This window comes from Tachyglossus aculeatus, chromosome 16, assembly GCF_015852505.1.
Source record: "Tachyglossus aculeatus isolate mTacAcu1 chromosome 16, mTacAcu1.pri, whole genome shotgun sequence".
NCBI classification, from domain to species: domain Eukaryota; kingdom Metazoa; phylum Chordata; class Mammalia; order Monotremata; family Tachyglossidae; genus Tachyglossus; species Tachyglossus aculeatus.
The window spans coordinates 45,534,643-45,562,554 of record NC_052081.1 but is presented as its reverse complement, the minus strand read 5'-3'; the positions used below and the strand labels follow the sequence as shown (position 1 = coordinate 45,562,554).

The 27,912-nt window shown below is 51.3% G+C and overlaps 2 protein-coding genes across 2 annotated transcripts in view; one reads left to right on the top strand and one right to left on the bottom strand.

Moving 5' to 3' along the window:
• TRIT1 (tRNA isopentenyltransferase 1) overlaps window positions 1-27,368 on the top strand; it is a 40,345-nt gene extending 12,977 nt beyond the window's left edge. The window contains exons 2-11 of the mRNA XM_038758064.1: window positions 3,583-3,723; window positions 5,040-5,138; window positions 6,661-6,827; window positions 10,081-10,223; window positions 14,955-15,066; window positions 15,275-15,387; window positions 16,960-17,037; window positions 21,431-21,540; window positions 22,232-22,349; window positions 26,948-27,368. Coding sequence (XP_038613992.1) covers window positions 3,583-3,723; window positions 5,040-5,138; window positions 6,661-6,827; window positions 10,081-10,223; window positions 14,955-15,066; window positions 15,275-15,387; window positions 16,960-17,037; window positions 21,431-21,540; window positions 22,232-22,349; window positions 26,948-27,120 — 1,254 coding nt within the window. The 3' untranslated portion in view covers window positions 27,121-27,368. The remainder of the gene's footprint in view (window positions 1-3,582; window positions 3,724-5,039; window positions 5,139-6,660; window positions 6,828-10,080; window positions 10,224-14,954; window positions 15,067-15,274; window positions 15,388-16,959; window positions 17,038-21,430; window positions 21,541-22,231; window positions 22,350-26,947) is intronic.
• LOC119937970 (protein dpy-30 homolog) lies at window positions 10,674-12,974 on the bottom strand (the record flags this gene model as incomplete). The annotated part of the gene is made up of 2 exons (XM_038757599.1): window positions 12,960-12,974; window positions 10,674-10,871 (listed from the first exon to the last, which is right to left on the bottom strand). Coding segments are annotated over exons 1-2 (213 nt in total), but the record flags the coding sequence as incomplete, so codon positions are not given.
• Window positions 27,369-27,912: the final 544 nt, after the last annotated feature.

Below are 27,912 nucleotides of genomic sequence, written 5' to 3'. Positions count from 1 at the left end.
GCTGGGGGAGGGACAAGCTAATTCAATCGTAACTGACAGGGACCGGCCCGGCGAGACCCCCCCGGCCGTTGAGAGGAGGCGTCCAGTGCAGAGAGCCCATCAATGCCGCTCGTGTTTGGGCAGCTGTCGGCGTGGAAGTCGCGGCTGCCGAGGCGGGCAGGGGGCCAGTGGGCCACCTGGGGTGGCGATAGGCCCGCTGGGCGTCCAAGACACAGTAGCCCTTTGTCAGTTGTCCCTCTCCGAGGGCCGAGCCGCTCGACTGGCGAGGGGCCGCCCGCCGTCTCTCTGGCACCAAGCCCCGATGGGGCCGTGCCCCCTTTCCCACCCGTGGACGCCCAGCCAACGCGGTCAGTCAGTCGTATTTATTGAGGGCTGACTCAGTGTTGCCGACTTGTACTTCCCAAGTGCTTAGTACAGTGCTCTGCACACAGTAAGCCCTCAATAAATATGATTGATTGATTGATTGACTTTGGGGAGATACTTCCCAGCCATCGACCCCCGGCCCGCATCCTCCCCCGGGCCTGGAATGGCCTCCCTCTGCCCATCCGCCAAGCTCGCTCTCTTCCTCCCTTCAAGGCCCTACTGAGAGCTCACCTCCTCCAGGAGGCCTTCCCACACTGAGCCCCCTCCTTCCTCTCCCCCTCCACTCCCTCTCCATCCCCCCGCCTTACCTCCTTCCCTTCCCCACAGCACCTTTATATATGGATATATGTTTGTACATATTTGTTACTCTATTTATTTTACTTGTACATATCTATTCTATTTATTTTATTTTGTTAGTATGTTTGGTTTTGTTCTCTGTCTCCCCCTTCTAGACTGTGAGCCCGCTGTTGGGTAGGGACTGTCTCTACATGTTGCCAACTTGGACTTCCCAAGCGCTTAGTACAGTGCTCTGCACACAGTAAGCGCTCAATAAATACGATTGATTGATTGATTGAGACAGAGAACGAAACAAAACATATTAACAAAATAAAATAAATAGAATAGATGTGTAGAAGCAAAATAAATAAATAAATAGAGTAATAATCAATCAATCAATCATATTTATTGAGCGCTTACTGTGTGCAGAGCACTGTACTAAGTGCTTGGGAAGTACAAGTTGGCAACATATAGAGACAGTCCCTACCCAACAGTGGGCTCACAGTCTAAAAGACACACAGTCTAATAAGACTGTGAGCCCCCCATGGGACAACCTGATCACCTTGTAACCTCCCCAGCGCTTAGAACAGTGCTTTACCCATAGTAAGCGCTTAATAAATACCATCACCATCATCATTTGGGAGAGTATAATACGACAGGGCGGTAGACACGTTCCTGCCCACAAAGAACTTAGTCTTGAGGGGGAGTCAGACATTAAAATACAATTACAGATATGCTTAGAACAGTGCTTTGCACATAGTAAGTGCTTAATAAATGCCATCATTATTATTATTATTATATGATCATGAGTGCTGCAGGGCTGAGGTTGGGGTGAATGAAGGGTAGAAATCCAAGCGCAAGGGTGACGCAGAAGGGAGGGCGTTTAGGGGAAATGAGGGATTAGTCTGGATCGAAGAGGTTATCTTGAATACCGCAGAGAGGCTGAAAATAGAAAAGAGTCGAATCAAGGATGCTTCAACCTTGAGGTCCTAAACATGGTCACAGAGCGAAAACTTTTTGGCTAATTTCGGTTTTCCGAGGAATCCCCGGCGCCCTAGGGACTCAGCGTTTACTTCTGCAACTTTCCCTATTTTTAGGGAGGGGCTGGAGAACCCAAAGGAGTCAGTGCATCGAGAAGCAGCATGGCTCAGTGGAAAGAGCACAGTGCTCTGCACACAGTAAGCGCTCAGTAATGAGTGAATGAATATATGTTGCCAACTTGTACTTCCCAAGCGCTTAGTACAGTGCTCTGCACACAGTAAGCGCTCAATAAATACGATTGAATGAATGAATGAATGAAAGAGCCCGGGCTTTGGAGTCAGAGGTCATGGGTTTGAATAATAATAATGATGGTATTTATTAAGCGCTTACTATGTGCAAATCACTGTTCTAAGCGCTGGGGAAGGTTACAAGGTGATCAGGTTGTCCCACAGGGGGCTCACAGTTTTAATCCCCGTTTTCCAGATGAGGGAACCGAGGCTCAGAGAAGTGAAGTGACTTGCCCCAAGTCACCCAGCTGACAGTTGGCGGAGCCGGGATTTGAACCCCGGACCTCCGACTCCAAAGCCCGGGCTTTTCCCACTGAGCCACGCTGAATCCCGGCCCCTCCACTTATCAGCCGTGTGACTTTGGGCAAGCCACTTCACTTCCCTCATCTGTAAAATGGGGATTAAGACTGTGAGCCCCCAGTGGGACAACCTGATCACCTTGTAACCTTCCCCAGCGCTTAGAACAGCGTCCCCCGCCCCCCGCCCGGGAAAAAGGCCCTTGTTATCACCAAGTTACATTAAGGACAACCTCATTCGCACCTACTCAGCCGTCCTGTCCCGCCATCGACCCCCGGCCCACGTCCTCCCCCGGGCCTGGAATGCCCTCCCTCTGCCCATCCGCCAAGCTAGCTCTCTTCCTCCCTTCAAAACCCTACTGAGCGCTCACCTCCTCCAGGAGGCCTTCCCACACTGAGCTCCCTCCTTCCTCTCCCCCTCCTCCCCTCTCCATCCCCCCCATCTTACCTCCTTCCCTTCCCCACAGCACCTGTATATATGTAGATATGTTTGTACATATTTATTACTCTATTTTACTTGTACATATCTATTCTATTTATTTTATTTTGTTAATATGTTTGGTTTTGTTCCCTGTCTCCCCCTTCTAGACTGCGAGCCCACTGTTGGGTAGGGACCGTCTCTAGATGTTGCCGACTTGGACTTCCCAAGCGCTTAGTACAGTGCTCTGCACACAGTAAGCGCTCAATAAATACGACTGATTGATTGATTGATTCTCAGGACTGCGTGAGGGCGACCCTCGGGGTCCCCCGGGAAGCGGGGAGAGCTGGGCTCCCCGTCAAGGTCCGGCTCCGCACCGAGCAACGCCAAGGCGGGCAGGGGTGACGCGTTCCGGCCGATCCTCACCGGCGGCCCGGGACGGCCGTGCGCACGTGTGTTAGTGTGTGTACAAACGTACATCAATCCATCAATCGTATTTCCTGAGCGCTTACTATGTGCAGAGCACCGTATTAAGCGCTTAGCAGGGCACAGAGGCACAAAATTAGCAGGCACGTTCCCTGCCCGCAACAAGCCTACAGTCTAGAGGGGGAGACAGACGTTAATATATACCCACCCCTGGGGACGGATAATCAATCAATCAATCAGTTGTATTTATTGAACGCCTTCTGTGTGCAGAGCACTGTACTAAGCGCTTGGGAAGTCCGAGTTGGCAACATATAGAGACAGTCCCTACCCAACAGTGGGCTCACAGTCTAGATAATCGATGCCTTTTCTCATCCCGATGAATAATAATAATGATGGTATTTGTTAAGCAGAGCATTGTTCTAAGAGGTGGGGGGATACAAGGTTGTCCCACGTGGGGCTCACAGCCTTAATCCCCATTTTGCAGATGAGGCAACTGAGGCCTGGAGAAGTGACTTGCCGTGTCTCTCTCCCACAGGTTTACAAAGGGCTAGATATCATCACCAACAAGGTCTCCCCTCAAGAGCAGAGACTCTGCAAGCATCACATGATCAGCTTTGTGGATCCCCTCACCACTAATTACACCGTGGTGGACTTCAGGAACAAGGCAACGGCCCTGATATCCTTTGGCGGGAGGCCGGGCGGCCGTCCTGGGGGGCGAAGCGGGTTGGGGGGGGGGTCACCAGTAGCCAGGGCCAACAAGTGCCTGGTCAGTGGCTACTGTAAAAAAAGGACCCCGGCTGGGCCGGGGACGTATAGATCACCCTGGGTGGGTGGGTGGGTTTGTGAGTGAGAGCATCCGCTCACCGATCCCGGGACCGAGGGAGCAGACGGGAGACTCGCATTCACAACAGTGCTTTGCACGTAGTAAGCGCTTAATAAATACCATCATAATTGTTATTATTATTATTCACCGTTCTTCCAGCATCATCCCCCAATAGTCGTTAGAGAAGCAGCTTGGCTCAGTGGAAAGAGCCCGGATTTTGGAGTCAGAGGTCGTGGGTTCAAATGCCGGCCCCGCCACTGGTCGACTGGGTGACTTGGGGCAAGTCGCTTCTCTGGGCCTCAGTTCCCATCTGTGAAGTGGGGATTAAGACTGTGAGCCCCCCGTGGGACAGCCTGATCACCTTATAATAATAATGATGGCATTTATTAAGGGCTTATTATGTGCAAAGCACTGTTCGAAGCGCTGGGGAGGTTACAGGGTGATCAGGTTGTCCCATGTGGAACCTCCCCAGCGCTTAGAACAGTGCTTTGCACATAGTAAGTGCTTAATAAATACCATTATTATTATTATTATTAAACAAAGGTGTGGCTGAACAGGAAGCCCACAGGCCTGGGAGTCAGGATTCTTGGGTCCAATCAATCAATTGTATTTATTGAGCGCTTACTGTGTGCAGAACACCGTACTAAGCACTTGGGAAGTACAAGGTGGCAACATAAGCTTAATAAATACCATTATTATTATTATTATTATTAAACAAAGGTGTGGCTGAACAGGAAGCCCACAGGCCTGGGAGTCAGGATGCTAGGGTCCAATCAATCAATCGTATTTATTGAGCGCTTACTGTGTGCAGAGCACTGTACTAAGCACTTAGGAAGTACAAGGTGGCAACGTAATATAAGTTGGCAACATAAGTTGGCCATTCCACATCCTGGAAAAGTGGGGTGGAGAAGGGAGGCCCATCTGGGAAGGCCGGGAATAAACCCCAGGAGACCCCTGGGTGAGCAAGTACAAGGAGCTGGGAATTTCACCTCCCTCCTCCTTCCTCTGACCGCTCCGCCCTCCAGCCGATCGGGTGGGTGGTCACCTGGGCCGAGGGCGGCCGGGAATCCAGTGACCACGGTGACCGGAAGCGGCGGGATCTCTGGGTGGGCCTGGAGTTTCCCGCCGGTTCCTCGGAGGGGCCGGTGGCTCCATCCTTAACTACACACATCGAAGACATATTTGGGCGAAAGAAGATCCCGATTGTAGTGGGAGGCACCAACTATTACATCGAGTCCCTCCTCTGGAAGGTCCTGATCGATACCAAGGTAAGCCTCGGGCTGGCGCGGCAGTGGCCGGGAAGGAGAAGGAAGCTGGTTTCAGGCCGGGCTTCCTTACGCGCAAAGAAGTGTAATTTTCCCACTTATTACCTGCAACAAAGCGGCAGCCCCTTCCATGAAGCCGGCCCCCCCGGGCTGGCCTGGGGCCACCGTCGGTGCCTGGGAAAGCTGGATTAATAAGGATCTCCGCGGAAGCTAACAGTCCATTAAAGTCTGATTCAGCCCGGAATGGCGGGGGACAGATCCCGGGGGCTCCCCGCTTCACCCGCCCCCGCCGAACTCTCCGACCGGGGGTGGCTTGGCAAAACGCCGGGGCCCCGGGGGTCTCATTGAGAAGATTGGGCTCCCTGGGCGGGCTGGACCGAGTAGAGCAGCTCGAGCTAAAGATTGTATAAGGGGCGAAGAGCAGTAAACGTTCCTGCCGTCGAGAATCCTGTAATTTAATCGGGGAGGCGATGGACGTGAATTGATGATTAAATTGATGACAGTACACAGTTGAATGAACAAAATTAAATAAAAACAGTACACTTGGGGACTTAAGGAGCTCTTTGGGTCATATATGCACATAGTGCTTACTATGTGCCAGGCACTGTACTGACTGTACACTGTACTGTACTCTCGGCTTCAAGGCTGTCCATCCCCTCGCCCCCTCCTACCTCACCTCCCTTCTGTCTTTCTCCAGCCCAGCCCGCACCCTCTGCTCCTCTGCCACCGCTCACCTCCTCACTGGGCCTCCTTCTTGCCTGTCCCGCCGTCATTCCCCTGGCCCGGAATGCCCTCCCTCCACGCATCCGCCAAGCCAGCTCTCTTCCTCCCTTCACAGCCCTACTGAGAGCTCACCTCCTCCAGGAGGCCTTCCCACACCGAGCCCCCTTTTTCCTCTCCTCCTCCCCATCCCCCCTGCCCTACCTCCTTCCCCTCCCCACAGTACTTGTATATATATTTGTGCAGATTTATTACTCTATTTTACTTGTCCATATTTACTATTCTATTTATTTTGTTAATGATGTGCATCTAGCTTTATTTCTATTTATTCTGATGACTCGACACCCGTCCACATGTTTTGTTTTGTTGTCTGTCACCCCCTCCTAGACTGTGAGCCCGTTGTTGGGTAGGGACCGTCTCTCTGTGTTGCCAACTTGTACTTCCCAAACGCCTAGTACAGTGCGCTGCACACAGTAAGCGCTCAATAATGAATGAATGAATATATGTTGCCAACTTGTATCATCATCAATCATATTTATTGAGCGCTTACTATGTGCAGAGCACTGTACTAAGCGCTTGGGAAGTACAAATTGGCAACATATAGAGACAGTCCCTACCCAACAGTGGGCTCACAGTGCTTACCAAGCGCTTAGGACAGTGTTCTGCACACAGTAAGGGCTCAATAAATACGATTGAATGAATATGACTGAGAAAACTGGGGGCGGAGGAAGGGGGCATTAATCAAGGTAAGCCTCTTGAAGGAGAGGTGTCCCCGCCCCTAATAAGCGTGTTTTTCACTCAACAGGAAGCCCCCCACCCCGGCCCATCTGCCAGCGGCGGCGAGGCCATGGCGATCGACAGGAAAGTCGAGCTGGAAAAGCTGGATGGGCCGGAGCTGCATCGGCGCCTGAGCCTGGTGGACCCCCAAAGGGCCGCCACACTGCACCCGCACGACAAACGCAAGCTGTCCAGGTGAGAGGGGTGCGCCACGTCCCTTCACCCCCATCCACCCTTCGCTCGAGTGGGATTGTCCACGGTCGGCCGCCGATCCGCTCCCGCCGGGATTGGCTTCCTGATCGAGCGGGCGGCACATGGCCAGCGTGGCTCTCGTGGCCACCGGACTGGGACCAAATCTTCCCAATCCCCTCCCAGTCCCCCTGACCTCGCCTTTCCCCACAGAGCCTCACCAGCCAGGGGGACGGTGGCCGCAGTCTTACCAGAGGAGCCTTAGATGCGCGAGAACTCATTAATTTCCCCCTTCTAGACCGTGAGCCCATTGTTGGGTTGGGACCGTCTCTATATGTTGCCAACTCGGACTTCCCAAGTGCTTACAGTAAGCACACAGTCAGCGCTCAATAAATAGGATTGAATGAATGAATGATTTGGAGGGGATGGGGGAAACTGGGCCAGAATGGAGAACAATTGAGGGGGTTCAGATCAGAGAAGCAACATGGCCTAGTGAATAGAGCACGGGCTTGGAAGTCGGAAGGACCTGGGTTCTAATCCCAGCTCCGTCACCTGTCTGCTGGGTGATCTTGGGCAAGACACTTCTCTGTGCCTCAGTTACCTCGTCTGGAAAATGGGGATTGAGACTGAGCCCCAGGTGGGACAGGGATTGTGTCCAATCTTGTATCTACCCCAGCGCTTAGTGCAGTGTCAGGCCCGTAGTAAGTGCTTGACAAATACCAAATAAAAAAAAGAGGTCCCCGACTCTCCCAGCTGGGACTCACAGTCGGAGAGGGAGATAGAGAAAGTATCTTTTCCCCCATTTTACGGATGAGGCAGTGGAGGCTTAGGGAAGTTAAGCGATCACGAGGGCCCACTAGGGCCCTGCTCAGGGAGGGTCTCTGTGGCCTAGGTGGTTGCCTTCGTGCTTATCCCCACAAGAGGCCATTGAGTGTGGCCACTGACCTCTGACCCCACTGGGATCCGGGCTTTAGCGGGAGAAGAAGGCCGGGACAATGGGTCCGAGCTATCCCAGAACGTCAGGGAGCCATTGTCATCGTCATCATCAATCGTATTTATTGAGCGCTTACTGTGTGCAGAGCGCTTGGGAAGTACAAGTTGGCAACGTATAGAGACAGTCCCTACCCAACAGTGGGCTCACAGTCTAAAAGGGGGAGACAGAGAACAAAACCAAACATACTAACAAAATAAAATAAATAGATAGGTACAAGTAAAATAAATAAATAAATAAAAAGAGTAATAAATATGTACAAACATATATACAGGTGCTGTGGGGAAGGGAAGGAGGTAAGATGGGGGGGATGGAGAGGGGGACGAGGGGGAGAGGAAGGAAGGGGCTCAGTCTGGGAAGGCCTCCTGGAGGAGGTGAGCTCTCAGTAGGGCCTTGAAGGGAGGAAGAGAGCTGGCTTGGCGGATGGGCAGAGGGAGGGCATTCCAGGCCCGTGGGATGACGTGGGCCGGGGGTCGATGGCGGGACAGGTGAGAATGAGGTACGGTGAGGAGATTAGCAGCAGAGGAGCGGAGGGTGCAGGGTGGGCTGGAGAAGGAGAGAAGGGAGGTGAGGTAGGAGGGGGCGAGGGGATGGACAGCCTTGAAGCCCAGGGTGAGGAGTAGGAGTAGGAGCAGAGATTTTGGGGGTTGAATCCCTCGGCTGGGGGCCGGAGGCCTGAGAATGGATCCTGCCCATTCCCCAGGGATCTCTGGGTCTGTGGAGCACAGAGTCAGTGAGGCGGAAGAGTGCCTCTTTGGCCTCAGAGGCATTCAGAAAGGAAAGTTGGAGGACCAGATGTGTGACGTGCCTCTCCACTTTGGGTAAGGCACCGCCACGAGACCAGACTTGTCGGCTTGCAACGAACTCTCCCAGACAGGCCCTCCCTCTGCCTGCCCTCCTTCTCCTCTGCGGGAGTGACGAGCACCGGAGTTACTGGACCGGTTTAGCCGATTCCCGGTGGGAAAGCTCTTGGGTGCAGAGTGGGGAGGACAGAGTCTGTTATCTGTGACCAAATCCGCTCAGCAGCCTTTGCTACTAGAGGGAGGATCACGCTGACCTCGGTCCCCTTCTCCCCCGGTCCACCCAAGATAATAATAATAATGATGGCATTTATTCATTCATTCAATCGTATTTATTGAGCGCTTACTGTGTGCAGAGCACTGTACTAAGCACTTGGGAAGTACAAGTTGGCAACATATAGAGACGGTCCCTGCCCAACAGTGGGCTCACAGTCTAGAAGGGGAGACAGAGAACAAAACAAAACATATTAGCAAAATAAAATAATTAGAATAAAAAGCGCTTACTATGTGCAAAGCACTGTTCTAATCGCTGGGGATGTTACAGGGTAATCAGGTAGTCCCATGTGGTGCTCACAGTCTTCACCCCCATTTTACAGATGAGGGAACTGAGGCCCAGAGAAGTGAAGTGACTTGCCCAAAGTCACACAGTTGACAGTTGGCGGAGCCGGGATTTGAACCCATGATCTCTGACTCCAAAGCCCGGGCTCTTTCCACTGAGCCACACTGCTTCTCGAGATAATACTGTTAATAATAGTATTACCTTACCTCCTTCCCCTCCCCACAGCACCTGTATATATGTATATGTACATATATGTATATATGCTGTATATATGTATATATGTTTGTACGCATTTGTCACTTTATTTATTTATTTATTTTATTTGTACATATTAATTCTATTTATTTTATTTTGTTAATATGTTTTGTTTTGTTCTCTGTTTCCCCCTTCTAGACTGTGAGCCCACTGTTGGGTAGGGACCGTCTCTAGATGTTGCCCACTTGTACTTCCCAAGCGCTGAGTCCAGTGCTCTGCACACAGTAAGCGCTCAATCAATACGATTGAATGAATGAATGAGGAATAATTGTGGCTTTGATTAAGCGCTTACTATGTGCCAAGTTCTAAACGCCGGTGCAGATACAAGGTAATCGGGTTGGACACGGTCCCTGTCCCACGTGGGGCTCCCAGTCTCAATCCCCCTTTTACAGATGAGGCCCGGGGGAGTGAAGTGACTTGCCTAAGGTCTCACGGCAGACGAGTGGCGGAGCCGGGATTAGAACCCATGACCCGACCCCCGGGCTTGGGCTCTATCCCCTCCGCCACGGTGTTTCTAGAGGTCACCCCGTGAGAGCCAGTGATGTCCTCCCCACCGACCTCCCCCGGGCTAAGCCCGAGCGCGCAGAGCAGAGATCCGCTTCCCGCGCCGTCCATCAAGGTGTGCCCGTGTCTTTCTCCTTCGTGCCGCCGTAGGAGCTTGCAGGTGTTTGAAGAGACGGGCATCTCCCACAGCGAGTTTCTCCGCCGGCAGCAGGCGGAGGAAGGCGGGGGTCCCCTGGGCGGCCCCCTGAGATTCCCACACCTCTGCATCTTCTGGCTCCACGCCCACCAGGAAGGTAGAGTCGGGCTTCCCGAATCCCCCCCTTCTTGGGGCCACACTTGGGAGACTCCCCGGGAACGGAGGAGGGGCCCCCCGCGTGGGCCAGAATCAATCAATCAATCAATCGTATTTATTGAGCGCTTACTATGTGCAGAGCACTGTACTAAGCGCTTGGGAAGCACAAATTGGCAACATCTAGAGTCCCTGCCCAACAGTGGGCTCACAGTCTAAAAGGGGGAGACGGAGAACAAAACCAAACATACTAACAAAATAAAATAAATAGAATAGATATGTACAAGTAAAATAAATAGAGTAATAAATATGTACAAACATATATACAGGTGCTGTGGGGAAGGGAAGGAGGTAAGATGGGGGGGATGGAGAGGGGGGCGAGGGGGAGAAGAAGGAAGGGGCTCAGTCTGGGAAGGCCTCTTGGAGGAGGTGAGCTCTCAGCAGGGCCTTGAAGGGCATTCTTTGATGGGGAACTCGGGAAACTCTCCTTTGCAAGCACGGCAAGTCCCTGTAATAAGATCGGTACAACGGTCTGATCCAGATAGGCCCGCGTGGGCAGTGACTGAAGGTCCACCTTCTGCTTTGACGTCTTCTCCGCGTTAATCTTCTCATTTTCTACTATCCGCTCGACGTTTTCCGTGAGGCCGAATTCCTAATGAAGCCCGCTTCCTGGAGGGCGGGAGACAGGGGAGGGAGGAGAAAGGGCAGTTAGTAATAATAATATTACTCTTTTAGACCGTGAGCCCACTGTTGGGTAGGGACCGTCTCTATATGTTGCCAGTTTGTACTTCCCAAGCGCTTAGTACAGTGCTCTGCACATAGTAAGCGCTCAATCAATACGATTGATGATGATGATGATGAATAATAATTGTGATATTTGTTAAGGACCCTGCCGTGGGCCGGGTGCTGTACTAAGCGCTGTGGTGGGAGGTACCAATCAATCAATCAATCAATCAATCGTATTTATTGAGCGCATACTATGTGCAGAGCACTGTACTAAGCGCTTGGGAAGTACAAATTGGCAACACATAGAGACAGTCCCTACCCAACAGTGGGCTCACAGTCTAAAAGGGGGAGACAGAGAACAGAACCAAACATACCAACAAAATAAAATAAATAGGATAGAAATGTACAAGTAAAATAAATAAATAAATAGAGTAATAAATATGTGCAACCATATCTACATATATACAGGTGCTGTGGGGAAGGGAAGGAGGTAAGATGGGGGGATGGAGAGGGGGGCGAGGGGGAGAGGAAGGAAGGGGCTCAGTCTGGGAAGGCCTCCTGGAGGAGGTGAGCTCTCAGCAGGGCCTTGTACCAACTGTTACATCTAGTCCTTCCTCTCCCCCTCCCCATTCTCTCCCTCCCCATCCTCCCCATGAGAAGCAGCGTGGCTCAATGGAAAGAGCCCGGGCTTGGGAGTCAGAGGTCACGGGTTCCAATCCCGGCTCTGCCACTTGTCAGCCGTGTGACTGTGGGCAAGTCACTTCACTTCCCAGCGCTTAGAACAGTGTTTTGCACGTAGTAAGCGCTTAACAAATGCCATTATTGTTATTATTATTATTCTCTGTGCCTCAGTTCCCTCATCTGGAAAATGGGGATGAAGACTGTGAACCCCCTGTGGGACAACCTGATCACCTTGTAACCTCCCCAGTGCTTAGAACAGTGCTTTGCACATAGTAAGCACTTAATAAATGCCATTATTATTATTATTCCACCCACCTTACCTCCTTCCCTTTCCCACAGCACCTGTATATATGTATATATGTTTGTACGTATTTATTACTCTATTTATTTTACTTGTACATATCTATTCTATTTATTTTATTTTGTTAGTATGTTTGGTTTTGTTCTCTGTCTCCCCCTTCTAGACTGTGAGCCTGCTGTTGGGTAGGGACCGTCTCTATACGTTGCCAACTTGTACTTCCCAAGCGCTTAGTACAGTGCTCTGCACACAATAAGCGCTCAATAAATGCAATTGATTGATTGATTGATTGATATTTGTTAAGGACCTTGCCGTGTGCCAGGTGCTGTACTAAGTGCTGTGGTGGGAGGAACCAACTGTTCCATCGAGTCCTTCCTCTCCCCCTCCCCATTCCCCCCGCCTTACCTCCTTCTCTTCCCCACAGCACCTGTATATATGTATATATGTTTGTACGTATTTATTACTGTATTTATTTTACTTGTACATATCTATTCTGTCTATTTTATTTTGTTAATATGTTTTGTTTTGTTCTCTGTCTCCCCCTTCTAGACTGTGAGCCCACTGTTGGGTAGGGACTGTCCCTATATGTTGCCAACTTGTACTTCCCAAGCGCTTAGTACAGTGCTCTGCATACAGTAAGCGCTCAATAAATACGATTGATTATTTGTTTATTTGATTTGTACATATTTATTCTATTTTATTTTGTTAATATGTTTTGTTTTGTTTTGTTGTCTGTCTCCCCCGCCTAGACTGTGAGCCCTCTGTTGGGTAGGGACCGTCTCTATATGTTGCCAACTTGTACTTCCCAAGTGCTTAGTACAGTGCTCTGCACACAGTAAGCGCTCAATAAATACGATTGAGTGAATGAATGAATGAATACAAGCAAATCAGATTGGATACAGTCCCTGTCCCACGTGGGGCTTACAGTCTCAATCCCCGTTTTCCAGATGAGGGAACTGAGGCACAGAGGAAGTGAAGCGTTTTCCCCAAGGTCAACAGCAGACCAGTGGTGGAGCCGGAATTAGAACCCATGACTTGAGTCTGGGACATTGTTGACAGGGGCCTGGTTTGCAAGCCTAGCACAAAGAGCCACAAACGCCTCCCCATCCAAGTGCTTTTTTCTAATGTGGAGAGCGTGCGCTTGGGAGTCAGAGGACCCGGGTTCTAATCCTGCCTCCGCCACCTGTCTGCTGTGTGACCCCGCTTAAGGGGCTTCACTTCTCTGGGCTGACTTCACTTCTCTGGGCCTCAGTTACCCCGTCTTTAAAATGGGGATAAAATGCCTGTCCTCCCTCCCTCTTAGCCTGTGAGTCCCGTGAGGGGCAGGGACTGTGTCCGATCCGCTTATCTTGTATCTATCCTCGTGCTTAGCGTGGTGCTTGGCATGTAGTAAGCACTTATCTTGTATCTATGTATATATGTATATATGGTTGTACATATTTATTACTCTATTTATTTATTTATTTATTTATTTATTTATTTATTTATTTATTTATTTATTTTACTTGTACATTTCTATCCTATTTATTTTATTTTGTTGGTATGTTTGGTTTTGTTCTCTGTCTCCCCCTTTTAGACTGTGAGCCCACTGTTGGGTAAGGACTGTCTCTGTGTGTTGCCAATTTGTTCTTCCCAAGCGCTTAGTACAGTGCTCTGCACATAGCGCTCAATAAATACGATTGATTGATTGGTTGATCTATCCCTGTGCTTAACGCGGTGCTCGGCACGTAGTAAGCGCTTAAGAAACGCTGCCGCTATCGTTACGGATTTGTCCTTCCACCTTCTCGCCCTTCGATCAGCTTACCATATTCCCTGGCTCTTCCGAGGGGCCGGGATTCCGTGTGACCCGCCGGCCTGGCCCGGTATTATCAATCAATCAATCAATCAATCGTATTTATTGAGCGCTTACTATGTGCAGAGCACTGTACTAAGCGCTTGGGAAGTACAAATTGGCATCACATAGAGACAGTCCCTACCCAACAGTGGGCTCACAGTCTAAAAGGGGGAGACAGAGAACAGAACCAAACATACCAACAAAATAAAATAAGTAGGATAGAAATGTACAAGTAAAATAAATAAATAAATAAATAAATAGAGTAAAATTATCTTTGTGGTGATAAAGGAGGAAGGCGTCCCGCTAGGCGAAAGAGGGCCTGAGAAAAGGTTGGGAAATCAGAGGGAGAAACAGAAGTAAATCAGTAGGCCTTTGATGAGAGGAACGGCTTCTCCCACTCCCATTTGCCCCCCTCCCCCCCTCCCCTCCCACCCCCAGAAAGTAGCCACGTGTTGGGTGAAAGGAGGCTGGACTTTCCTGAAAGCCCCCGGGAAGAACTGTAAAAGCCCCAAACTCATTTTCTGCCGACAAGGAATCTACCATCCCCACTGGATTGTGAGCGTCATCATCATCATCATCATCAATTGTATTTATTGAGCGCTTACTATGTGCAGAGCACTGTACTAAGCACTTGGGAAGTACAAATTGGCAACATACGGAGACAGTCCCTCCCCAACAGTGGGCTCACAGTCTAAAAGGGGGAGACAGAGAACAAAACCAAACATACTAACAAAATAAAATAAATAGCTCACAGTCTAAAAGGGGGAGACAGAGAACAAAACCAAACATACTAACAAAATAAAATAAATAGAATAGATATGTACAAGTAAAATAAATAAATAAATAGAGTAATACATATGTACAAACATATATACATATATACAGGTGCTGTGGGGAAGGGAAGGAGGTAAGATGGGGGGGATGGAGTGGGGGACGAGGGGGAGAGGAAGTTAGGCAGCGCTGAGGAGGCATCAGTCAAACCACCGATGTTATTCGTTGAGCGTTGACTGTGTGCCGGACACTGTACTAAGTTCTTAGGAGTTGATACAGTTATCGCTGCTACTGTTACCGCAGCCCGACGGCATCAGGTTCCGTTAAATCCGCTAGGAATTAATGCTAGCGGAATCCGGGTGGCCCGACGGGAAGTCAACGGGCCAGACTCGGGGTCTGAACGAGGGCCCTGCGCTGTCCCTCAGTTCTAGACCAGCGGCTGGACCGCAGGGTGGATGACATGCTAGCCAACGGGCTCCTGGAAGAGCTGAGGGGTTTCCACCGGCGGTACAACGAGGAGAAGATCGCCGCGGATCGGTGAGCCCCGTCCCGCCCAGACCCCACCGACAGGCCGTCCTTTGGGCTTGGCCTCGAAGGCCCGATTTGTGATTGGGAATGGTTGCGTTGTTCTAATCTGGAAAACATCCTCGGGAATTACGGCTCCGGGGGACCACCCGGGACGGCAAAACACGCCAGTTTAAGGGGGAGATGGCGACTCGGGGGTCCTCGTTCTCGTCTTTCCCAGCCAGGATTACCAACACGGGATCTTTCAGTCCATTGGCTTCAAGGAGTTCCACGAGTTCCTGATCACCGAGGGGAAGTGCCCACCCGAGACCAGTCTTCAGCTGCTAAAGAAAGGTGGAAATGAACCCATCCTGCCCCGAGGAGCTGGGGGCGGGGCGGCCTGAGGGCTCAGTGACGGGAAGGCTCGGCCCCCTCTAAACCATAAGGTAGTCGATGAGGGCTTACTATGTGCCAGGCACTATACTAAGCACTGGAGGAGACAGAAGATCATCAGATCGGACGTAGTCCCTGTCCCACTTGGGGCTCACAGTTTTAATCCCCATTTTACAGAAGAGGGAACTGAGGCCCAGAGAAGGGAAGCGACTTGCCCAGGGTCACACAGCAGACAAGCGGCGGAGCTGGGATTAGAACCCAGGGCCCTTTGACTCTCAGAACCGGGCTCTCTCCACTAGGCCTCGCCGCTTCTCACCCGGATTCACCCGGAGCCACCCAATCTATCAGTCATATTTATTGAGTACTTGCTATTCATTCATTCATTCATTGTCGTATTTATTGAGCGCTTACTGTGTGCAGAGCACTGTACTAAGCGCTTGGGAGAGAAGATAACAATATAACAGAGTCTGTATCATCATCATCATCATCAATCGTATTTATTGAGCGCTTGCTATGTGCAGAGCACTGTACTAAGCGCTTGGGAAGTACAAATTGGCAACATATAGAGACAGTCCCTACCCAACAGTGGGCTCACAGTCTAAAAGGGGGAGACAGAGAACAAAACCAAACATACTAACAAAATAAAATAAATAGAATAGATATGCACAAATTAAATAAATAGAGTAATAAATATGTACAAACATATATACATATATACAGGTGCTGTGGGGAAGGGAAGGAGGTAAGATGGGGGGGATGGAGAGAGGGACGAGGGGGAGAGGAAGGAAGGGGCTCAGTGTGGGAAGGCCTCCTGGAGGAGGTGAGCTCTCAGCAGGGCCTTGAAGGGAAAAATCTGTAGACAGATTCCCCGCCTTGGGAGGGTACAGTAGAAATAAATAGACGCGATCCCGGCCCTCAGGGAGTTGACGGTCTAGCAGGAGAGACGGGCAGTAAAGTAAATTACACACAGGAGGATGGATGGAAGGCAGATGCACTGACTTAGCGCTTAAGTAGCGGAAAAGGTGAGGCCAGTGCAGGGGTGTTCGGAGAGGTGGTGAGAACATTTTGGAGAGGGAATGTGTGTTCATTGTTAGCGTAGTGGAAAGAGAACAGGCTTGGGAGTTGGAAGGTTCTATTCCCGGCTCTGCCACTTGTCTGCTGTGTGACCTTAGGCAAGTCACTTCACTTCTCTGTGCCTCAGTTCCCTCATCTGAAAAATGGGGGACACGCGGGACCAGGACTACGTCCAATCTGATTTGCTTGAATCCCCCACCAGTGCTCAGTACGGTGCCCGGCACGTATTAAGCGCTTAAATGCCATTATCGTTATTACTGTCGTACTCTCCCAAGCTCTAAGTACAGTGCTCTGCAGACAGTACGCGCTTAACAAATATGAATGAGTGAATCAGTGCCTTAGGTTGTGCGGACAGCGGGTTGTGAGCCAGGGAGATAAGTGAGTGAATCAGGGAAGGCTCCCTGGGGGAGACTGCTGGTCCCTGGGGGGCCGCTGGCTCACCCCGCTGTCGCTTTTCAGGGGTGGAGACGCTGAAGCAGGTGACCAAAAGATACGCCCGGAAGCAGAACAAATGGGTCAAAAGCCGCTTCCTGAGCCGTAAGTCCCCTCCGACCGCTCCCCGCCTCGACACACGCCTGCCCATCCCCTGGGCTGGTTCTTCCAGATTGCACAAGGGCCGCCGCCGCCGCCACACCCCCTCGTCAACCAGTCACTCAGTGAGAAGCAGCGTGGCTCAGTGGGAAGAGCCCGGGCTTTGGAGTCAGAGGTCAGGGGTTCAAATCCCGGCTCCGCCCCTTGTCAGCTGGGTGACTTTGGGCAAGTCACTTCACTTCTCTGGGCCTCAGTTCCCTCATCTGGAAAATCGGGATTAAGACTGTGAGCCCCACGTGGGACAACCTGATCCCCCCAGCGCTTAGAACGGTGCTTTGCACATAGCAAGCGCTTAATAAATGCCACTGTTGTTATTATTGAGCCCTTGCCCTGTGCCAAGGGTGGCACTGAGCCGCTTTCCATACCTTCCTGGGCCCCAGATGAGTCCGTTCCGGTGGCCCCCCACTTTCCCCACTCCAGTTCCTGCCAAGAGCTCAGCTACGGACGCGGAAGAGCTCATCTGGGGCCCTCTTGCCCTTGGCACCTTGGACTCTGGAGCAAGAGGGGCCGCAGTCCGGGCAGGCCTCTCCTAGTGGGCTCCGTGGGCTGGGCTAGCGACAACCGAGATTGGGATTACATAATCTCAGAGCCGCTGGGCTCGGCTCAGGGAGCGTCTCCCAAAGCCAGAGAAGCAAGCATTCCGTAGCGAAATCCCTCCTGTTGTAATGTTGCCTTGGGCCCGGTCCAGAGGAGCAGAAACAACACGCTCACACACACGTGCTCACATACATACACACCCTCTCACTCCCCCCCTTCATCATCATCATCAATCGTATTTATTGAGCGCTTATTATGTGCAGAGCACTGTATTAAGCGCTTGGGAAGTACAAATTGGCAACATATAGAGACAGTCCCTACCCAACAGTGGGCTCACAGTCTCCATCTCTCTCACACCTTGAATCTGCTGCTGGGTTGGAGCGCTCATGGACTCGAGCTGCTCTGAATTGTTTTCAGGGGTGGAACTAGATTTCCGTTCTCCCCGCAGAGAGCAGCGAACCCCAGGCTCGTTGAAAACCGTCCGGCTTTGGCCCGCATAAAGCCGCATTTGACGTTTTTGGTCAGGCGGACCCGCCTCAAGTTAATAATAATGATGGCATTTGTTAAGTGCTTACTATGTGCAAAGCACTGTTCTAAGCACTGGGGAGGATCAAGGTAATCAGATTGTCCCACGGGGGGCTCACAGTCTTAATCCCCATTTTACAGATGAGGGAACTGAGGCCCAGAGAAGTTAAGCGACTTGCCCATGGTCACACAGCTGACAATCGGCGGAGCCGGGATTGGAACCCATGACCTCTGACTCCAAAGCCCGGGCTCTTTAATAATAATGATGGCATTTATTAAGTGCTTACTATGAGCAGAGCGCTGGGGAGGTTACAAGGTGTTGAGGTTGTCCCATGAGGGCTCACAGTCTTAATGCCCATTTTCCAGATGAGGGTACTGAGGCCCAGAGAAGTTAAGTGACTTGCCCATAGTCACACAGCTGACAATTGGTGGAGCCGGGATTTGAACCCATGACCTCTGACTCAGAAGCCCATGCTCTTTAATAATAATGATGGCATTTATTAAGTGCTTACTATATGCAGAGCACTGTTCTAAGCACTGGGGAGGTTACAAGGTGATGAGGTTGTCCCACGGGGGCTCACAGTCTTAATGCCCATTTTCCAGATGAGGGTACTGAGGCCCAGAGAAGTTAAGTGACTTGCCCATAGTCACACAGCTGACAATTGGTGGAGCCGGGATTTGAACCCATGACCTCTGACTCAGAAGCCCATGCTCTTTAATAATAATGATGGCATTTATTAAGTGCTTACTATATGCAGAGCACTGTTCTAAGCACTGGGGAGGTTACAAGGTGATGAGGTTGTCCCACGGGGGCTCACAGTCTTAATCCACATTTTCCAGATGAGGGAACTGAGGCCCAGAGAAGTGAAGTGACTTGTCCATAGTCACACAGCTGACAATCGGAGGAGCCGGGATTGGAACCCATGACCTCTGACTCCAAAGCCCGTGCTCTTTAATAATAATGATGGCATTTATTAAGCGCTTACTATGTGCAGAGCACTGTTCTAAGCGCTGGGGAGGTTACAAGGTGATGAGGTTGTCCCATGAGGGCTCACAGTCTTAATGCCCATTTTCCAGATGAGGGAACTGAGGCCCAGAGAAGTGAAGTGACTTGCCCATAGTCACACAGCTGACAATTGGAGGAGCTGGGATTGGAACCCATGACCTCTGACTCTAAAGCCCGGGCTCTTTCCACTGAGCCACGCTGCTTCTCTGGGATTCCGGGTACTCGGAGTCACCAGCCATTCTGCGTCCGTCCCCAGCGACCCGGTCACCGACCACCCCCTTACGAGCTCCTGAAAGGTTTGCCTTCGCTTGAGGGTGGCCGAGGCAGTCCCCGACCGGCCTCCGTCCAGAGCTCGAGGGCCTCGTCTTTCTGACTTGCTTTCGGCCGACAAGGCTCAACAGGGCATCGCTCCAGTCAGGGACCACGGCGGCCTCCTTCGCCTCTCCCTAGGCAGCTGCTTTTAGGACCCCCAACACCAACCAGAATTTTAGCTGAGGAAGCAGGAGCCCCTTCTCCAGTGACCCCTTCCACGGCCTTTCCTCCCCCTCGGTGAGGGGAGTTCTAGCCTGTGGGAAAGCAAGGAAAGGCACCTCTTCTCCCCCCACCCCTTTCCGCCTCTTGAAGGGGAAGGGCATCATGTGTGCCCCATGTGTGTTGCTGTTTGTATGTGCGTCTGCACGCAGGCACACCCACACACGGCGCCTTGGGGATGGGATTGAAAGGCCCAGCTGGCCTCCGGGCCGGCCCCCCGGGTCCGGCCCCCCTGGCAGGAAGCCAGAGGGACTTCCCCCGCCCCAGCGTGGCCTTGGATCGGCGCCAGGAGCAGCAGCTGGGAACCGAGCACTTGTTGAAAGATGTTCTGGGAGGGCCCAGAAACCCGACAAAGGGGGCTGGCGGGAGGCGGGGCGGGCCAAGGAAAGTGGAGAGCGGCCCCTCGACAGGTGCGGGGCCAGGTGTGCCGTTGGGGGACCGCCGAAAGCCACCTTTCTCCTCAGCGGCAGGTGGAGGGCAGGTGCGGTCCCGTCCGGCGTCACGAGGAGCCCCGCCCGGGGCTGGCGCAATCCACAGGCCACCACCTGCCGGCCTCTGCCACCCGGTAGCCTTTGATGCCATTGTCCGGGCACCGGGCCGGCTGGCGAGCGAGCCCGGGCTCCCCCGGGGCCCGGCCGGCCTCAAGGCCAGGCCCGCGGAGGTGTCCCTCCCTCGGGTCGGTGAAGCGGGAGTGGTAAAGCCAAGCCACTCGCTCTCTGGCCCGTTGCCAAGGCGGGGCTCCTGTCTACTGGGCGCTCCCTGGCTCCGGGGACTGGGGGAGGGTCGCCCAAACGGACCCTGCTGGGGTCGGTTCCCTCTTCCTGCCCCCAGAGACCCGAAGCCCTCTCTGACAGACGATCCCTGTCTGCCCAACGAGCGTGGTGGGGGGCTCAGAGATCCTTTAGGGGATCAGTCTGTCAGTCCAGACGTATTTATCGAGTGCTTGCGGTGTGGAGAGCACTTTACTAAGCACTTGGGAGAGTACCGTATAGCAATAAAAAAGACCCATTCCCTAGAGTCTGGCACATGGGGGGCCCTCGTAACCAGAGGGAGAGGGAGAGCAGCACGGAGGAGTCCCCCGCCCCCTGAATCCACGTGTCCAGCTGGTGGGCCGTCACAGCTGGGCTTCTCTTTCTGGGCCTGGAATGCCCTCCCTCTGCCCATCTGCCAAGCTAGCTCTCTTCCTCCCTTCAAGGCCCTGCTGAGAGCTCACCTCCTCCAGGAGGCCTTCCCAGACTGAGCCCCTGCCTTCCTCTCCCCCTCGTCTCCCTCTCCATCCCCCCCATCTTACCTCCTTCCCTTCCCCACAGCACCTGTATATATGTATATATGTTTGTACATATTTATTACTCTATTTTACTTGTACATATCCTATTTTATTTTGTTAGTATGTTTGGTTTTGTTCTCCATCTCCCCCTTTAAAACTGTGAGCCCACTGTTGGGTTGGGACTGTCTCTATATGTTGCCAATTTGTACTTCCCAAGCACTTAGTGCAGTGCTCTGCACATAGTAAGCGCTCAATAAATACGATTGATTGATTGATTGATTTCCGGGTGGCCAGCTGCAGCTGAGGTGCCCAGACCACCAGCCTTAGCAGTGGCGATGGTCCTGGGGAGGCCCGCCACCGGCTCGTCTTCGGTGGGCTTGCCCAGGTTGCCGGGCTCGGGGGTCTGGGGCAGATCGGGAGCGGGAGCCGTGCTGGGATCCCGGCCCTGACCGCCTTTTCCGCTCCTCCGCTAGGCCCTGGGCCCAACGTGCCCCCGGTGTATGGCCTGGAGGTGTCCGATGGCTCCCGGTGGGAGGAGTCCGTCCTGGAACCGGCGATCCAGATTGTGAGCAGCTTTATCCAGGTAAATCCCCAACGGCTGCATCCCGAGGGGCGAGGTGGTGCATTCTCAGCCTGCGTAACCCCAGGCCTCACAGGACAGTGAAGATTCTCCCTGTCCCGCCTGAGAAGGGGACTTTACGCCCTTATAGCTCCCCAAATCCCCGAGCGCCCCGCTTCGCAGCGGGATGAGCTTTAGAGCCTGGGTTCCCGGGCTCCCGGGCTCCATCAGTCGATCCATCGATATTTACTGAATGCTTACTCTGTGCGGGACACTGGACTAAGCGCTTGGGAGAAGCAGCGTGGCTCGGTGGAAAGAGCGCCAGCTTGGGAGTCAGAGGTCATGGGTTCGAATCCCAGCTCAGCCGCTTGTCAGCTGGGTGACCTTGGGCAAGCCACTTCTCGGTGCCTCAGTTCCCTCATCTGTAAAATGGGGATTAAGACTGTGAGCCCCACGTGGGGCAACCCGATGACCTTGTATCCCCTCCAGCGCTTAGAACAGTGCTTCACACATAATAAGCACTTAACAAATACTGTCATCATTATTATTGTTATTATTATTACAACCCAATAGTACAACAGATCCATTCCCTGCCCACAGTGAACTTACCGTCTAGAGATCCTAGGGGGAAACCCCAATCCCCCCCCCCCCTTTCCATCCCAAGGGGGATTGAACTCTGAGTCCTCAAGGGATTGTGGCATCTGTGGACCCTCAGGGCCAGCAGCCGGCCGCCGAGCCCCTGAGGATCCACGGCGACGGAACGGAAAACAAGCGACGTCTTCACGTCTGCGAGCTGTGCGACAGAACCATCATCGGGGACCGAGAATGGGCAGGTAGGAGCTGGGAGGGGACGGACATTACTGCGTGTGTACGTGTGTGTGCACGCCTAAGTGGTAGCTTTGGGGCGTTGGTGGGAATTGTCGGAAGTAGCCGTAGAGGCTGAGTGGAGCAAGGCTGATTCTCCACGGAGACGCAGTCGGAATAGTTGTGAACGCCTCGGGATCCGGCCCTCGTGAGCCTGTGGGGCAAGAGGGGGAATAAATCCTGCAGCGGAGCTTTCTCCGTCTACTCTTTGGCCGAGGAGGGCAGAGCCAGAAGCCCGCCCGGGCCCTGAGAGACAGGGTTTTTCAGTTTGGTTTTGCCTCCAAGCCCGTCCCTCACCGATGCTAAATGCTCTTAGACTCGCGCCGGCAAACTGGATCCGTGTGGCTCTGTGCGTCAGCTTCGATTGAAAGTGGATGGAATGGAAAAACCTGGGGATAGATCCGTTGGATGGGTCAAGAGGCAAAGACCTGGAGCGTAAAATCCCAAGGCGTGATCTCAGAATGGGTCTCCACGCTCTTCTCAGTGCTTAGTACAGCTCCCAACACATAGTATGCGCTTAACAAATGCCATAATTATTATTATTCCCACTCTTTGTCTTTGATTGCCCCACGCCTCTGTTTTAAACTTGTTCGCCTCTTCTGGAATCGGGGATTTTTGGAGATGGAGTCCCCCGTGAATTTTGGGCCTGCGTAGCCTAGTGTGTCAGTGGAGGGAGAAGTGAGGACGTTAGAAGAGAGAACAGGGATAGCGAAAGGCTGTTCCCAGTCAAAATCCCTGGAAGGTTAGTAGGTGGAAAATTTGGGATGGTCGCAGCGTGGCTCAGTGGAAAGAGCACGGGCTTTGGAGTCAGAGGTCATGGGTTCAAATCCCGACTCCGCCAACTGTCAGCTGTGTGACTTTGGGCAAGTCACAACTTCTCTGGGCCTCAGTTTCCTCATCTGTAAAATGGGGATTAAGACTGTAAGCTCCGCATGGGACAACCTGATCACCTTGTAACTTCCCCAGTGCTTAGAACAGTGCTTTGCACATAGTAAGCGCTTAATAAATGCCATCATTATTATTGTTATTATAATGTATTTTCCCAAGTGCTTAGTGCAGCTGAAATGGCTCAGCCCCCCTCTAGACCGTAAGCTCATTGTGGGCCAGGAATATAATAATAATAACAATAATAATAATGATGATGATGGCATTTATTAAGCACTTACTATGTGCAAAGCACCACTGGCATTCTGGGTTACGTAGAATTGGCTCCTTCTTGTCGACGGGATGAGCCTATTTGGGGCCAGGCTTTAGAGGCTGAGCTGAAATGGCGTAGTAGCCCCTCGCTCTAGACTGTAAGTTCATTGAGGGCAGGGAATGGGTCTGTTGTTATAATGTATTTTCCCAAGTGTTTAGTACAGCTGAAATGGCTCAGCCCCCCTGTAGACTGTAAGCTCACTGTGGGCCAGGAATATAATAATAATAACAATAATAATAATGATGATGATGGCAATTATTAAGCACTTACTATGTGCAAAGCAACACTGGCATTCTGGGGTACGTAGAATTGTCTCCTTCTTGTCGACGGGATGAGCCAATTTGGGGCCAGGCTTTAGAGGCTGAGTTGAAATGGCTTGGTAGCCCGCTGCTCTAGACTGTAAGTTCATTGAGGGCAGGGAACGGGTCTGTTGTCATAATGTATTTTCCCAAGCGCTTAGTACAGCTGAAATGGCTCAGCCCCCCTCTAGACTGTATGCTCATTGTGGGCCAGGAATATAATAACTTGTACTTCCCAAGCGCTTAGTACAGTGCTCTGCACACAGCGCTCAATAAATACGATTGATTGATTGACTGATTTACAGAAGAGGGAACTGAGGCACAGAGAAGTGAAGTGACTTGCCCAAAGTCACCCAGCTGACAATTGGCGGAGCCGGGATTTAAACCCATGACCTCCGACTCCAAAGCCCAGGCTCTTTCCACTGAGCCACGCTGCTTCTCAAGGAATACGTCTTTTATACCATTCTCTTGTACCCTCCCAAGCACTTAGTACAGTGCTCTGCACACAATAAGCGCTCAGTAAATACGATCGAGTGAATGAATGAGTGGACTCTTCAGGCAGCTGGGTTCTAGCTCCAGCTGTATCCCCGGTTCATCCTGGTGGAATCCCGGATCACAGCCCCAGTGCCTGGGATGACCTGTATATATGTATATATGTTTGTACATATTTGTCACTCTATTTATTTATTTATTTATTTATTTTACTTGTACATATCTATTCTATTTATTTTATTTTTTTAGTATGTTTGGTTTTGTTCTCTGTCTCCCCCTTTTAGAGTGTGAGCCCACTGTGGGGTAGGGACTGTCTCTAGATGTTGCCAACTTGTACTTCCCAAGCGCTTAGTACAGTGCTCTGCACACAGTAAGCGCTCAATAAATACGATTGATTGATTGATTTTCAGATGAGGGAACTGAGGCCCAGAGAAGTGAAGTGACTTGCCCAAAGTCACCCAGCTGACAATTGGCGGAGCCAGGATTTGAACCCATGACCTCTGACTCCAAAGCCCAGGCTCTTTCCACTGAGCCGCGCTGCTTCTCAAGGAATACGTCTCTTATACTGTTCTCTTGTACCCTCCCAAGCACTTAGTACAGTGCTCTGCACACAATAAGCGCTCAGTAAATACGATCGATTGAATGAATGAGTGGACTCTCCAGGCAGCTGGATTCCAGCTCCAGCTGTATCCCCGGTTCATCCTGGTGGAATCCCGGATCACAGCCCCAGTGCCTGGGATGACCTGTATATATGTATATATGTTTGTACATATTTGTCACTCTATTTATTTATTTATTTATTTTACTTGTACATATCTATTCTATTTATTTTATTTTTTTAGTATGTTTGGTTTTGTTCTCTGTCTCCCCCTTTTAGACTGTGAGCCCACTGTGGGGTAGGGACTGTCTCTAGATGTTGCCAACTTGTACTTCCCAAGCGCTTAGTACAGTGCTCTGCACACAGTAAGCGCTCAATAAATACGATTGATTGATTGATTTTCAGATGAGGGAACTGAGGCCCAGAGAAGTGAAGTGACTTGCCCAAAGTCACCCAGCTGACAATTGGCGGAGCCAGGATTTGAACCCATGACCTCTGACTCCAAAGCCCAGGCTCTTTCCACTGAGCCGCGCTGCTTCTCAAGGAATACGTCTCTTATACTGTTCTCTTGTACCCTCCCAAGTACTTAGTACAGTGCTCTGCACACAATAAGCGCTCAGTAAATACGATCGATTAAATGAATGAGTGGACTCTCCGGGCAGCTGGGTTCCAGCTCCAGCTGTATCTCCCGTTCATCCTGGTGGAATCCCGGATCACAGCCCCAGTGCCTGGGATGACCTGTATATATGTATATATGTTTGTACATATTTGTTACTCTATTTATTTATTTATTTATTTTACTTGTACATATCTATTCTATTTATTTTATTTTGTTAGTATGTTTGGTTTTGTTCTCTGTCTCCCCCTTTTATCATCATCATCAATCAATCGTATTTATTGAGCGCTTACTATGTGCAGAGCACTGTACTAAGCGCTTGGGAAGTCCAAGTTGGCAACATATAGAGACAGTCCCTACCCAACAGTGGGCTTACAGTCTAAAAGGGGAAGACAGAGAACAAAACCAAACATACTAACAAAATAAAATAAATAGAATAGATATGTGCAAGTAAAATTTTATTTTGTTAGTATGCTTGGTTTTGTTCTCTGTCTCCCCCTTTTAGACTGTGAGCCCACTGTTGGGTAGGGACTGTCTCTATATGTTGCCAATTTGTACTTCCCAAGCGCTTAGTACAGTGCTCTGCACATAGTAAGCGCTCAATAAATACGATTGATGATGATGATAAAATAAATATAGCCCACTGTTGGGTAGGGACCGTCTCTATATGTTGCCAACTTGTACTTCCCAAGCGCTTAGTAAAGTGCTCTGCACACAGTAAGAGCTCAATAAATACGATTGATGATGATGATGATGACCTCACTGCCGAGGAGGAAGATCAATCAATCAATCAATCAGTCAATCGTATTTATTGAGCGCTTACTATGTGCAGAGCACTGTACTAAGCGCTTGGGAAGTACAAATTGGCAACACATAGAGACAGTCCCTACCCAACAGTGGGCTCACAGTCTAAAAGGGGGAGACAGAGAACAGAACCAAACATACTAACAAAATAAAATAAATAGAATAGCTATCATCATCATCATCATCAATCGTATTTATTGAGCGCTTACTATGTGCAGAGCACTGTACTAAGCGCTTGGGAAGTACAAATTGGCAACACATAGAGACAGTCCCTACCCAACAGTGGGCTCACAGTCTAAAAGGGGGAGACAGAGAACAGAACCAGACATACCAACAAAATAAAATAAATAGGATAGAAATGTACAAGTAAAATAAATAAATAAATAAATAAACAGTAATAAATATGTACAACCATATATACATATATACAGGTGCTGTGGGGAAGGGAAGGAGAGGGGGACGAGGGGGAGAGGAGGGAAGATGATGGCAGGGTGAGAAACACGCCTGAGATTTTGTTGTTGTTTTTGTTCGTTTGTTTGTTCCCTGGTCACTGCCGTCAGCCCACACAAAATCCAAGTCCCACCTGCACCACCTGAAGAAAAGGAGAAAACTGAGCTGCGGGGCCGCGGCGCCCGCCCCCCAAAATCAGGACGGGGGCCCAGAGGCTGACAAGGAGCTTCGGGAAGCGAGGCCCGCGGAGGGCGGCCAGCAGCCGCTTGAGTCCAACGCTTGACCGACGGGCGGCCGGCGGCAGTCCGGCCCCAGGGAGCCGTTGGACGCTCAGCACAGCGCGGCGGGGAGGGCTCGTTGCGGAGAGGGGCTCCTAGCAGCGGGGCTCCGACTCCGGACCACCGCCCGGCCACCGTGGACGGCCAGAGCGGCTCTCTTCCTCACGGCGGGAAGGGTGGGCGGCTACGGGGTTAATAATAATGGCATTTTGTTAAGCGCTTACTATGTGCAAAGCACTGTTCTAAGCGCTGGGGAGGATACAGAGTGATTAGGTGGTCTCACGTGGGGCTCACAGCCTTCATCCCCATTTTACAGATGAGGGAACTGAGGCACAGAGATGTCAAGTAACCTGCCCAAAGTCGCACAGCTGACAAGTGGCGGAGCCGAGGGTTGAGATCTCGGCTCCGGCGGACAGTGGAAGGAGGAAGCCGGGCCGGCCCCCGAGGAGCCGGAAAGGGGAAGAGGCCGGGGCATCCCAAGACCGGGCTTTTATTTTTTAATAAACAATTAATAATACTATCAATCAGTCGTATTTATTGAGCGCTTACTGTGTGCAGAGCACTGTCCTAAGCGCTTGGGAAGTACAATAATGGCATTTATTACGCGCTTACTATGTGCAGAGCACTGTTCTAAGCACTGGGGAATTTACAAGGTGATCGGGTTGTCCCCCGTGGGGCTCACAGGGTTAATCCCCATTTTACCGATGGGGTAACTGAGGCCCAGAGAAGTGAAGTGACTTGCCCAAGATCACACAGCTGACGAGTGGTGGAGCCGGGATTTGAACCCATGACCTCTG